This window comes from Eurosta solidaginis, chromosome 1 (assembly GCF_040869045.1).
Source record: "Eurosta solidaginis isolate ZX-2024a chromosome 1, ASM4086904v1, whole genome shotgun sequence".
NCBI lineage: Eukaryota > Metazoa > Arthropoda > Insecta > Diptera > Tephritidae > Eurosta > Eurosta solidaginis.
Window position 1 is genome coordinate 84,726,819 of NC_090319.1, and position 14,548 is coordinate 84,741,366.

The window sequence follows — 14,548 nt, forward strand, 5'->3', positions numbered from 1 at the left end:
CTACATAGGTCCCAAAACACTTTTAGTAACTGCTAAGTGGACGAAGTTGTTTTATAACAGAAATCCTGGTAACAAATTGGAATTTCTTTCGTTTGGTCGTCAAACAAATCTGGCAACATCATGAACACATTCACTCGATGTGAGGTCTTTATTGACCGGCCAGTTCAACCTAACCTAATCTTATCCATTCCACTAGCTACATATGTATATGCTTATATTAGCTTACTAATTTTTTACGTTCAGTCAATAAATTTTCAAAACAATTTGCTTTATTAAATCGCTTCAAACAAAACATGAAAAATTTAAAGGTGAACAAATTTTGAAAATTGGTGCCCTTTTAATATGTTCGACCCTTTGAAGTTTTCCTTTTAAAAACAATATAACAATAACAAATGCATTACCTATAAAGTATGCTCTAATAAATTTTAGATACTGTGGTATGGTCAAGTGGCGTATTTGATTACTCTCAAAGGAGTTATCCTTCAATTACCTAATCGAAAAAAGGCTTTGTTGTTTGGTCGCGTAGAATTGACATTGTGTTTTTTTAATTTTTTTCTTGTATGCTTTAGGTTTTTTGTTATGCAATCAGATATGGCAATGCTTTTATTTTACATTGTTTTTTTTTTTTTATAGACAAATATTTCTTTGTTGACGTTTTTCTGTTGCTGCGTAGTGCGAGTGCAAAGAGCGTCGTTATTTAAAGAGTATGCCGTATATTATTTACAATTATTTATAAATGCACTTCACCAAATGCGGGGAATAATAAAAATGTAAAAAAACAACGTAATAATACACTCAAGCCAATGTGTTGTTGTAATTCAATTACCAAATCAACATATCAAATAATCTAACCCTTCGTTTAGCACACCCGAACATCCATTAAACGTTGACGCCCCTTTTACGCACCCAAATAGCACTTCACGCATCGGACGACCACGCCGACCCCTTTCAAGCAAATAAGACATATTCATAGTTTATTATTATTTCGAATTCGAAACAAAAAAAACGAACAAAAAAATTATGATAATGTATACATCTGTATGTTGGAATGGATATTGCACACACATGTGCGTATGAATGTGCAGTTTGATGTTAGAAGTTATTGGATTGCAATAAAATCCCCTTATTTATAATGAAAAAGGAAACTGTAAACAGACATCCATATATTTGTACATACATACATGTACATGCAATTGAAAATAAACATACTTATATATTTTCTCAGAAAACGAAAAATTGTAAACATTCGCCAACGCGGTATATCTTTACTGCTTTACTGCACAGTGGCTCACAAAAAAATGGTAGTTTTATATTATTTTAAATTTATATTCTTTATTTAAATGTTTGGTTTTGTTTAAAAAATATTTTAGTTTTTGCTTTAAAATTTTTCAGGTTCGATTCGAGCACAAGCCTTATGACAATAATTTGTATGATTTTTATAGTTTTTTGTTTTTGGATTTTTCAATAATTGAAAAATAATTTTTTAATTTTGGAATAGAAAATTTTTCGGACACCCGCCATAGCTGCGCAGATCGATCCATTTCTTTTAAATTTGAAAAAAAAAGTTTTTAAAACGAAGCTTATATTTAAAGAAAATTTGAAACAAACCTAGAAATTAAAATTAATAAAAATATAATCTTATATTTAACAAAAATTGTTACTTAAATGAAAAAAAAAAGTATTTAGAACAAAGTTTGTAACAATAAAAAAATGCTCCAAATTTAAATTATATAAATATTTTACAACAACTAAGGCATGACGTAGCTGAAAGCGTTTATAACCATTTCAACTATCGTAAGAGTGCGGTTTCGACTCCCACTCCCGGGAGAAAAGGCTTTGAAGAGATTTACAAGTTATAATCGAAACAGCTGTCGCCTTGTCCGTCCTGATGTCACGTTGTTTAAATTTTTCCCAAATTATTAAATAAATTATAAAATTAAAAATTGCTTGAAATAAATGTTTTCATACATTTAAAAGCGATACGGGCAATCCCCGGCTAACTCATATAATTAAATTATAGAAATTTGAAAACTTTGGAATAAAGGAGGTTCAACCAAGGTTAGGTTAGGTCAGGTTAAGAGAGCGTGCGTGGGAATTACTTCCACTTTCACTCAGAGACATTTTTTTCCATTATGAAAGCCCCCAGTGAGTACCGGGTGGCGGCACGTTCATACAACCATATTACCTCCCAATGGTACCCACGAACCACTTGCTTTCACTAATGAACTTAAGTAGGAGTGAAAGATTTACTTTATCAACCTCAGACAGATTGTATCGGCTCCTTTTCCTTCTAATCCTGACCGCTTTTGCAGAGGACGCTTGTTGGTGTGCACCACCGTTCGATCATTGGTGCAATAGCGCAATGACTTCTGAAAACCTGTAAGTACTCACTGCAGATTTCTTTAGCTTGATAATGAAACTAGTTTCTTTCCTATCCAAACATGGCCATAAGGACCTTGAGTCCTCGCAATCAACTCGATTGCTCCACAGCGACTTCGTTGCCCTAATATCGGAGCGGCAAATTCCTCCTCTTCAATATCGCTATGCCTCAGGACACAATAAAGGTATACATTTAAATGTCTTATAGATGCCAGGGAGGCTCAACATCTCCGCACGATATCCGCATGATCCTAGTGTTTTTAAGACCTCGACAAACATCGTTACGTTGATTTCTGGTACCATACTATACAGGAGCTGCCTGGAAGGCACTGTTTGAGTCGACTACGTTTAACTTACCTGAAGTTGCCTTGAATACATTTCAGCTCCAGTTCCATTTTGTGAGAGAATTTAAGGGTCCCTGTGACAGCATTTTTGGATCAAAAATGCTTAAAACATTTGAAAGAAGGTTTCTTTGTAAACAATTTCATGAACCACTCAGATCAGTTCCTTTTTGTGTGTCTAGGTACATTTAAAACTGTCTGCTTTTTCCGATAGGGTATTCAAGCTTTAGAGCCTTGTTACATAGATACTTGCTGCAGAATGTTTACATATGCGTTGGAGGGGTAATTTATGTTAATATGTATTTTTTTTTTATACATAAGTATGCAGGTTTTTCTGTATGTACGCCCTCCAGGCGCAACCGAATATGAACATACACCCAAACATACAAGCAAAGAAACACATTTAAAAACATACACATGCTTAAATATGTTGTGTAACACAATATCCTTGTTAATTTTTTATTTTTATTTTAACGTTTGTTTTTCTTGGTCCTCCGCTTTGCGTTTTTTGTTTCTATTATTTTATGCAGTCTTTCATTCACTCGCTGTTTGTCTGACGCGAATTATAATCAGATTCTGTTGTTATTGTTATTTTTTTGTGATTTGTTACTTTGGGTAGTTTTATAAAGAAGCTAAACAAGCGTGTAAAATAAAGATCTTGGTTAAAAAATTTTTTCTTTATAATTTATTATCGCTTTTTTTTACTTTCTTCCTTCCGTACAGCCTTGAGTGGCGCTTTTGAACTTACTGAAAAACTACATAAATATATATAATGAGGTGAGGCGCGTGTAATCTCGTGGTGTGGTGTGGTGTTTATAAACCAAATACAAAAAAGATGCATATTCTAGATGGACGCGAGTTGTCTGCACTCATTTTATAGAAATTTGGCGTGTAGGTTCTTCAAATTTTGATGATTTAATTGAAAGCAGAGAAAATCCCGACCCATTCAAAAAGTCATATTTATGGATTGTGGAAGTGTGGGAGAACGAAGAGGAAGAGAGAATGGGAGGTTGCTGGTGTATAGCCAGAGGGAGAGAGAGACGTAAAAGCATATAGTGTGAGCAAGGTTACCGGGCTGAAAAGTTCAACTCGAGATTCAGATGTTTCAGAGCTGGTCTCAGTGCTTCGGGTGTATTTTTCAAACATTTAATCGGATTATATTCAGAAATCGCGAAAAGACAAAGTTAAAAGGGAGTTTGAAAGATATACCACATGTGAGAAAAGCAGCAAAAGAGATGAGGACAGAGAGAACTTTTCCGGTTGGAGAGGACGTAAAAAATATGAGGAGAAAAAGAAGAGAGGAGGAGTGAGTGAGTGATAGACATTTTTTGAAACTCTTAAGATTATGCAGATTAAGCGAAACCTAGGAACTGCCAGCTTAAAATAAACAACAATTAGTATTTTGTGCTACACTAACCTTCAGTCGAGTTTATGCTGTGTAATAGTTGAGTAAAAATGGGTGCCGGTGTATGCTACACATTTATTAGTGTTCCCACATAGCACTTTTTCGTTTGCTTATTTTCGCTCCATTTTCCTAGATTCCAAACTGTGTTTGTTTATCTTCCTCACACTTAAGTCAAAAGCATTAGCCACTAATAAGTTGTACACTTTCAAATCACACTGGAAAATAGCACAAATCTGCACCGAGTTTAGGGTTTGTAACGTTTCTCCTTTCGTTTTGCAGGTATATTCCCGCATGCATAGTTTCTGAGCTCGCCCGTTGTAGTCTGCCTGTAGATAGTCAGACTTGGGAGCAGTGTTGTGTATGTTAAAAGGATACCGGTGCGTGAGATGAAGTGATACAGTCTGAAGAGAACCCATTCAGCCGCCTAGGTATCCTTCTTATACTGCGGTCTTATTATACTTTGGAAGCATGTTCCAAAACAGTAATCAAATTGATTTAACTCGAATTATTTACCTTTCTTGTGGCAGACAACGCATCTCGTTTATCTCAAATGCCTGCCCATCAAATGACGGCCACTTCAACTTATACTTACTTTTTCTTCAAAGACATATTGCTTTCAAACAAACATTTTTACATGCGTCAGATATGATAATGCATAAATTAGCACATCTGACAAATGGTGTGCACGGCTCTTTGCTCTAACACATTCACTTAAGGTTACCATTAGAAGCAATGCAAAAGAAGAGCATAAAGAATCAAAACATTACTCATACAGTAACTGTTTGTTTTCTTACGAACTCTGTAACATGTCTCGCCATCATTTTGAGACAATATATCAGCCCTTTAAATATGTAAATTTTAAAAGTTTGTTTTAAGTATATAATTGTAGGTTGTCAAACACCTCCTAAGTGTACATGATGTGTGGTGCCTGCTGTTGTGTTAACAGTGAGTGCGATCACTCACAAAGTGAATAGTAAAGCCAGTTTTGTAAAAATATTTTTAGATTGTAAGGAAACACAATCCTAAACATTGCAATATAATGGCACAAATACACAGTTCAGTTTCTGGAGTTACGAGAAATAATTCAGAATCTTACATTATGAACTATCAGCAGGTATATCGAACCTAAGACCATGTTTACACATGCACGAATCTACAATAAATTCACAGTTATGAATCTACTCGTTCACATATGTATATCCTATCCTTAGGAACGAGATTATTGGCTGTCAAATTTGCTTGTTTCACTTTTATTTTGTGCTTTCATCTAGAGATGACATCCTTGAGATGGTTCTAAGTCCAGAAAAAGAAATTGGTATCTCTAAAATTTGTTCGTAGTTCCGATTATTGAACATTTGCAAGGGATATCTAGTTATTTATTTGCCGCTTAGAAGTTAAGTATGAAAATGAAGATAATCTCGTTATATTTAAACTAGATCTAAGACCTTGTCTACGAGTTTATGCAAGATACCTCCCCAAACAGACAGCTTTCATGTTTCCGCTCCCACGAAATAAAAACTTAAAATGCGTTTGAACACCTGGTGCCAAACCAACACAGTCACAGGACATCATTCTATATTGAGAACAAATTGTCTCTTAGGGGTTTCGTCTAGCAATGGTATTCTCCCCATTTTCGTTCGTTCCTTACGTTATGTCAAAGAGTAAACCGAAATCATGTGCTCAATGATATGTTGCAAAGACACGAGGCAAAACGAGCGCTCGTTTCGCAATAGATAATGAGACCTATGTTTCAAAGTAGTGTCAATCACTGTCTCAGTGTCGGAAATAACATTGTACGGTTCACACTTATTACTACACAAAGTGTGCGTGTTATAACAGTGAACTTGTCAACTACACAGCGTTCTCACATGAATTTAACTGCGCAGAATGTGCACCACTAGTTCAAGGAATTCCCTGGCTTCCGGTCTCTGCTACCGTTATTTCTGCATGCATTTGTTATTTAATTTTTGTATTTGTTTTAATCTCATCGGCTCTTTTATGCGTGTTTTAATTTACATAAATTTTTTAGTTCGTTTAAACTAATAATCAGGCTTGTGAACATGCTGTTGTGAACACCTGACTCATCATAGGGTTAAACATATGACAGCTAACCTGTTTGCAAAAGAAACCTGTTATAATTTAGTTGCTAATACGACTTAATTGATTTAGAAATCAAACATTTAATTCAATTTAGAACTAACGGCTTGGAAGTTAATCTACATAATATAAATACATTTTTTTCTGAGTGGAATTTTTCAACTTTTGCATATCAAAGAGAGTAAAATTAAAGCAGAAAGGCAAAATAGAATTAATAATGTTTCTCTTGTAGACGCTGGTCTTGGACCAACTACTCATGCGGTTCGATAAGATACGCTTAACTTACGGCGTGCGCAGATGACGGTGTTATAAGTGGAAAGGGCCTTCCAACAATTAGCTTGTTTATCTATCGGAGCTTTGGGAGATACATACCTGCGAATGTAATATCTGATTGACCGCAATGCGGGAAAGACAGACATGGACCTGTTTACTGAGACGTATAAGGTCCCGAATTGAGCCTGAGCTGAGAGGGGTAACCCTGCAGGAGAAACCTTTTACCAAGTATCTAGAAATCATTCTAGACAGTAACTTGACGTAGAGGCACAACGTGGAGGAGAGAGTGCAGAAGGCTTCGATGTCATATCTTGGCATGGGGGATCTTATGCATGCAAATGAATGATGGAATGTACGTGGGGATTATCGCCATCTCTCTCGAAACGGGAATTCGCAGCGATTGTGCAGCTTATCCTATAAAATGTAGTCCATGTTTGGTGGAAAGCCACACAAAAAAGAATCTACCTCAAAAAATTAGAGAGGGTACGCAGACTATCAATGCTTCGCATTAAGGGTGCTCTGAAAACGACGCCGACGGCCGCGCTGTATGCCATTCTGCTCATTCCACCTGTTGACCTGGTGGCGAAAAACATAGTGTTAACAACTGCAACGTGACTCAATGCCTCGGGACAGCCTGAGGGCAGAACCATGCTGCCGTAGTAACAGGCGACCTTATTCCGTACTTGTGTGCTGGGAAGGGGATATTAGATCCACAATAGTGGTGGATGGTTGGTTCAAGGGTGCCAACATGGCGGATGAGGTGATACACGTTTACACTGATGGTGTAAAAGTAATAGAAGGAGGGACTGCGCTAATCCGGAATAAAACAGTCGAAACACTGGAAGTAAATAGCTTAAACTGCAGTCGCAACAATTTTTATATTGACAGCCAAGCAGAGCAATTCAGTCATTAATGTCGCATAGCACAAGATCTAAATGTGTGCTAGAGTGTAAGCAATACCCGGAAAGAATCGGGATAGGGTTCCAGGACACATGCGAATAGATGTGAATTAAAAAGGTGACGAGCTAGCTAAATAGGGTGCTTCCCTCGAAGCTTGCACCGCAGACATAGCAATAAGTGCCGAAGAGCATGCGCAGGTCTTACATCCTCAGACTAACAAAGTTACTATTGCCATTAAAAAGAGAGGACTGTAAGCTCATGACGGGTATTATGACTGGACATTATTTTCTGGCATTACGTGCTTTCAAATCAGGTCTAGTTAGTGATAGCAGATGTATGAAATGCGGTTTGTAGGAGAAAACGATCGAGCAATTGCCAATTTTATAACATAGCTTCTGGTTTTTGGAAGGGTTTTTCAGATTGGTCGTTAAACAAACTTCTGTTAACACTATGGACTCATTCAGTCTATGTAAGGTCCATACGGACCGGCCAGTTCAACCTAACCTTAGCTTTAGTAATTTAATATTACATAGTTTTTTTCCGTAATTGAAAAAATTTTGGTTTCTTAACTTACTAAAGAAAACCAAATAGCTAAATTTGGCTTCATTTATTTAAGGTTATGTAATATTTTCTTATTTATGCCCTGATTTTAAACAAAAGTATATTTATATTTAGTAATTTAAAATTGTGTTTTCCTTTTTTTGTTTGTAGTTTTTAAGTTTGAATTTTTTTTTTTCGCAATAATAGTTCAAATACTAAATCTTAGATTGTAGAAGTTAATTTGAATTTATTTGAAGCTACATAAGTGCTTTTTTTTTGTTTTTAATAATTTTTTTATAAATTATTTAAAAAAATACTAAATATTTATGACCTAAAAGCGAAGTTATGCTACAAAAACAACATTAAATAAATCGAAACGGCTTCTTAAAAACAAAACACTTTTTATTTATAAAACATTTAAAAAAAGAACTAAAAATAATTAATATAAACAACAAAGAATTGCAGTACGCATTTCAACGAAAAATTTCAAAAATATAAAATTTCTTTTAAAATAGGTAATAATTTAAGAATAGACTAAATAAAAATAGTTTTTAGACTTAAAAAATATTTAACACAAATTTAAACATTACTAATTAAACTTTAAAAATTTGAAAAGGCAACTAAAACACACTTAAGTTCAAATATTAAACCCAAATGACAAAGCAGCTAAACCAGAAAGAAAAATATAATCAGAATGATCATTATTTAACCCTTATTAATCAAAATTGGTTGTCGGCCTGTAAAAAAAATCCACTTGAATCGAAATGTAAATATTTTATGTTTTATAATATCGATCACAAAATTTACAAAAATTAAAAGAATGAAACTTTCGAAAGAGTAAATAAACAAAAATTTTTTTTAATTCATTTCATTTAAAACTTTGAATTAAAAATTTAAATAAACAAAAATTAACCCCATCCAAATTAAACAAACAAAGTTTAAACAACCATTTAATCTTTTGCCTTTATTCTTTTACCAATTCCAAACCAAAATATTTTCGAACTTTTTTGCAAAATTTTAATATGCTTTATAGCGCCGAGCGTTGAATGCGATGTATGCAAACGAAAATTTTACCTCAACAAAGATCTGCGCAAACATAAGCGCCTACATACTGGTGAACGTTTTTACAAATGTGATTTCTGCGATGCTGCGTTTATGCATTATAGTCGCCTTCTGGGTAAAATATATTATACGTAATAAAATTTTTTTATATTTATACACACACACACATACACTCATGCACAATCTTACACACATGCATACTTAAAATCACTTTTATACATACAGTGATGTGCATTAAAATAGCACCATTATCCTGGTATTAATGAATTTGGCAAACCTGCTAGTGCAATCCAGGCTCTGATATTTGTACCTAGTACTCAATATTCCAGAATTTACTTAGTTACTACTATAAAATTATAACTACAGATGCACGTGTATAGCTTCTCATATGCGCGTGTATTTGTGAGCGACACTTCCACAAATATATTTGCATACTTTTGGGAGCATCTCAGTTAAGATATCTGCATGTGTTTGTGCGTCTATTCTCCGCTGCGTGTACGTACATATGTGTAGACATAATGATTGATCTATTGATGTGCGTACAAGTCACCGCTTAGCATCGCTTAGAGGTACTAGTGTTGCTAATATTCGTAACAATATATAGACAAATCTGTAGAAGAATATCCGGCATGCTTCAAGGCAAGTCAAAGTTGCAAGGAAACGCGCTGTTGCACCGTACACCCTGGAAGAGGGAGTATGATATTAATACACATTCTTTTAGAGCTTAAATAATACTGTTTTATTTCCTCACGATCGTCGAGTCTAACGATACCCGTTTGTACCCCACTAAGCACTATGAAACTATTCGGCACTTAAGAAGTCAGCCGTATGAAGAAAAAGAAGCACAAACAGACAATCAGTGACATTCACAAAAAGTCGTAAAATTACTATGCCAACAATTTCCCGGTGAACCCCGTTTTCAAAGACAAATACCCTAAGCTTGTATTTGATGTAAGCAAACTCCCCAGCGAGACGCGCGTCACTCTGGCTCAATTTCGATTTGGATACTATAATAGGTTAAACTTATACGGAATCAACCCCGGTGTGCCCAATTTATGTCCCGCTTGTAACGTGTGCGCACATGATACCAACCATCTTTTCAATTGCAATGTGGAACCAACGCCTGTAGCACCCTAATCCCTATAGTTCAACCCTGTTGAAGCTGCAAGTTTCCTTGGACTCCCGTTCGAGGATATTGATGTCAATTTGTGAGCGATTGCACCTATTGAATAAAGCATAGCACTGCTACAACAACAAAACCCTGCATACTTTCTAAATTACTGTTCTTTTTGTGTGGTTCTAAAGTACTGTTCGGTACATTTACTTTCGAAGTACTTTATTTTATATGTACTTCAAAAGAACTGGACTCTACATGCACTTCAAGGTATTAATTTTTGAAAATTGAAACAATTTTACGAGAAAGAAAATCTTTAGCTTTTTTAAAATTACTTTAAAGATTAATTAACTGTGATTTTCTGGCACCGTCTACGGATGCGCAGTGTTTTTCACACTTACTGAAAGTAATGCTTTGCATTCCCTCAAATATACAGTAAAATTACACATCAATCCTAAAAAGTGACAGTCCTAGAGCTAGACATTTCGTAACTCTCTACATATCTGCACCGGTTACAAGAGCTGTAGTTATGAAATACTTCGGAGTATCGACAATCGATAATTGCTTTTCCATAATCAGAATGCCCGATCTAAAACTGATTGATATCTTGCAAAAGCGATACTAAATAAGAATAGTCTGCTATAGAACCGCTTGACAATGAGTTGCGAAATAATGCACTGGCTACCGTCATCGACATCGCCGTGTAAAAGTAGACAATTGAACCCATTCGTTGGGTATTACGGTCGTTGTTTTTGTTGTAGCGATAAGGTTGCTCCCCGAAGGCTTTGGGGAGTGTTATCGATATGACGGTCCTTTGTCGGATACAGATCCGGCACGCTCCGGTAATACAGCACCATTAAGGTGCTAGCCCGGCCATCTCGGGAACGATTTATGTGGCCGCATTAAACCTTCAGGCCATCCCTCCCTCCCCACCCCCAAGTTCAATGAGAAGCTTGGGGCCGCCAGAGCCGCGTCTGTTAGTGAAACAGGATTCGCCGCGGATAGGTGAGGTTGACAATTGGGTTTGGAGAAGCTATATATTGCGCTGGCAACCTGAAGGGTTGCGCTACACAGCCCTTTGAATCTGGTATTTTAGTCGCCTCTTATTACAGGCATACCTACCGCGAGTATATTCTGACCCCCTAACCCGCTGGGGGCTTATTACGGTCGTCACAGTGTATAGCTTAACACTAGCTTTTATGAAGTCAATGCAGTGTTGTCGTTTGCAACATGAAATCCTTTGATAGCACCGTTTCTATTTCTACGCACATCACTGTTCATATTACAGCACCACATTCACGCACACACTTACATACACATATCGCATACTAATTGCTTAGTTTTTAAGTCATCTATATTTATGTACTACATACAATTTTCTATGCCTGAGCGCATCTTTGTTAAAATTTTTGAAGTATTTATTTAATTAAAATAAATTTATTTTTCATACTTAACTTTGCTGAATGCCTTGCACCACCACCACCTGCCATATGATTTGGCAAAATAAATAAATAAATGTGTACTCAAATAGACGAAGGAGAATGCATGCTTTTGCAATAACAAATGTGCACATATGCACTATAAATACAAATGTACTCTACATACTCAAGTACTTATGGATGTGCCTTAATTTGCTTTAATCTCCTTATAAACGCAGGAAATTAAATAGGAGTTATACAACTAGTAATCTAGACTAGCGTAGATTTTTGACACAAGAAAAAACTGCCTTTAGGGCCAGTTAATGGTGACCTAACCATAACCAGATAAAACAGCTGATCGAACCAACCTTATGGAAATCAATGTAATCGATTAATGGTGCCATACCATAACGCTAAAGCCATAACCATACCATAGCCAGCCAATTGGTTTTTCGCCATATCCATAACCTAAAAATATTTGAGTTGGAAAATTTATATTAGCTTTTGTATATTTTATTTATTGTTTTGGATACGTTTCGACTAAGAGACTTATTTTTTGTGGCATATGTTTGTAATTTTTTGCGTTTTCTTCATTTTTATGAAATTTTCACGTTTTTTAGGTTAAGGCGCCAATAACTGATGCCAATTTGATATGGATAAGTAAAAATATGATTATGACTATGGCGTTATGACTATGTCAACTTTAACTCGGACTTTAGGCTCGGTTTTTCAGTGCGAATTCAAGCTACACCTAAGGGTCACTTGCAGAACGGCAAGCTAATTTTTTAACTCAGAGTTACCCTGGATGAGGGCTTAACCTCATACATTTTTTACAAATTTTTTTAATTTACTCTGAGCTAAAAAAAATTAACTTGCCGTTCTGCAAGTGGGCCTTAGTTAACTTATGACCCTGCCAGTTGGCTTTTCAAACAGAGATAAGCCGTTGTACTGGCACTGAAAAGAAGAACCTTAATTGCGGAATTATATATGACGATGATCGCATTGGAGCGCCGCAAAGGATTTGGTATTCCCCCGTTTTCTTTGCGCTAGGCGGTCATGTTATATCCAAATATAAGTAAAGTGAGATGAAAGCTTCGGCGGTATGAAATCAACCTTTTCCGCGGCAGTAGGTGCTAGTTCTCGACCGTGTTTGAAGATACTAGTTCAGATTCCCACCAGAGGTTTCGTGTTTTAAGATACTAGTTCACACTCCCACCAGAGGTTTCGAGGCCACACGATTGTATGTCAGCTGTGAAAACTATCAAAAGCGATGTTTCACAACTTCATTGTGAAAAATGAATCTCTGACGTCCAAATATTATATTTGCAAACAAATCATTGATTGGAGGTCATTATATTTTGGCAAGAGTTTAACATAGTGTCCATACGTAACATTTAGTAGTTCAATCTCCGCTTCGTCATTCGAACTCCAACTAAGTGCCGAACTACGTCAAATTTTCCATACAACATTTTGAGATTGAACCACATCTTTCAGTGATAATCGATTCTTAACTATGTCGTGAACTACGGTTAACTTGATTATGTTTCTAATTTAAAAGAACTACAATATAATGATGTTGCGGGTGAAAGTTGTTTGAGAAATAATAGAATTTTTCGGAGCTTCATTCACTTTTCGATCCTAACGAATTAGTTTCCCTTTTGGCAAAATATCAGCTCTGAAAGAAGCATTTGCCCATTTGCTGCTGTCACACGAATGATATACGAATCTTCCGCATGGGCAAGGCAAATACAAACTACAAAGTAAATTATTTTGGGCTTGATTAGGTACCGTGAAGATATCATTTTAAGATATTAGATAAGATTATTGTTCTGGCCTTGAGTTCGAATCGAACCTGAATCATTTATCAATAGGCCGATAAAAACAAAAACAATTTTAAGATATACTAAAGCCGTGTTTTTTTTACACGCATATACGTTTACGTTTGCGCGTAAAAAAGACGCTTATCCTCCCTTAGATAATGTTTGGAGGCCCATCTACCGGCAGTGGTTAAATAACTAGCTACAGAACAGGGTGTACCTAAAATCGGAGACGCAAACCTCTGGTGGCCATAGCGTATAACATATAGCTGAATCGCTTGCGGTGAATAGTGGATACACACCATTTTTAGAGGTGATACATAGAATTAGTGTTGAAGTGAAACATAGACACATATTTCAGTTACATCTGAGTATAATGCGTATTGAAATTTAGTAGTACTAATTTTATGCGCAGCAACTTCAGAGGAGTACTTAAAGTTTGACGCGTAGCAGTCCATATAAAGTTTAAGCGTAAACGTCTATAGATGTAAAAAAAAACACAGCTTAAGTTACATAATGCAGTTAGAAAAACATAGCCTTACTTAGTTACCCTAAGATATGTATGTACATTATATTAATATATTTACATACAAATAGAAATATGGTATTTACTCCGCTTAAATTTAAAATATGCTGTTTGTAAGTACCTTTTTAAGCAACAATTCAAACATTCATATATTGTTCATATGTGCTATTATAAGTAAACTGACAAACAAAAACCGCAGCAAACAAAATGCACTACGCACATACAAAGAGCCAAATGGTCAAATGGTCAGCTGTAGTAAAGACAAAGCTGCAGACGATGTGCAGAATGATGTTAATAATGATGAACTTTATGCATAGGTATTACAAAGAGCTAACTTTTTCTTAAGGCTATGCTTTGACTTGTTTTCACTCTTATTTCATTTTTTATTTTATGGTTTTAACTCATTACTGTCTGTACCTTGACATTGTCAGTTAGATGATTTGACTAACTGGCAGCGTTGAACAGATGCACTGATGTGTACACCGGTGGTGCTGCACGCTGCTGCTGCTGTTGCTGCTGATTGATGATGAGCGGTTGATGAAGGCATAGACAGGAGGCAGTCAGTCATATAGTTGGACACAAATGGTGTTTGTGGTTAAATAATTGTATAGGCACTTTCAACTTCCATGAAATTATTAAAATGTTTTTTTATTGTTTTTGTTGGTGCAGTCATTAC

At 35.7% G+C, this 14,548-nt stretch overlaps 1 protein-coding gene across 12 annotated transcripts in view; it reads left to right on the forward strand.

The window, feature by feature from the left end:
• Positions 1-14,548, forward strand: part of LOC137236385 (platelet binding protein GspB-like) — a 498,764-nt gene that overhangs the window by 465,385 nt on the left and 18,831 nt on the right. For 11 of the 12 annotated variants that reach the window (XM_067758931.1, XM_067758926.1, XM_067758935.1 and 8 more), the window contains one exon: positions 8,969-9,112. The exons of the other annotated variant lie outside the window; for it this stretch is intronic. In XM_067758931.1, the coding sequence (XP_067615032.1) occupies positions 8,969-9,112 (144 nt within the window). The remainder of the gene's footprint in view (positions 1-8,968; positions 9,113-14,548) is intronic. 12 annotated transcript variants of the gene reach the window in all.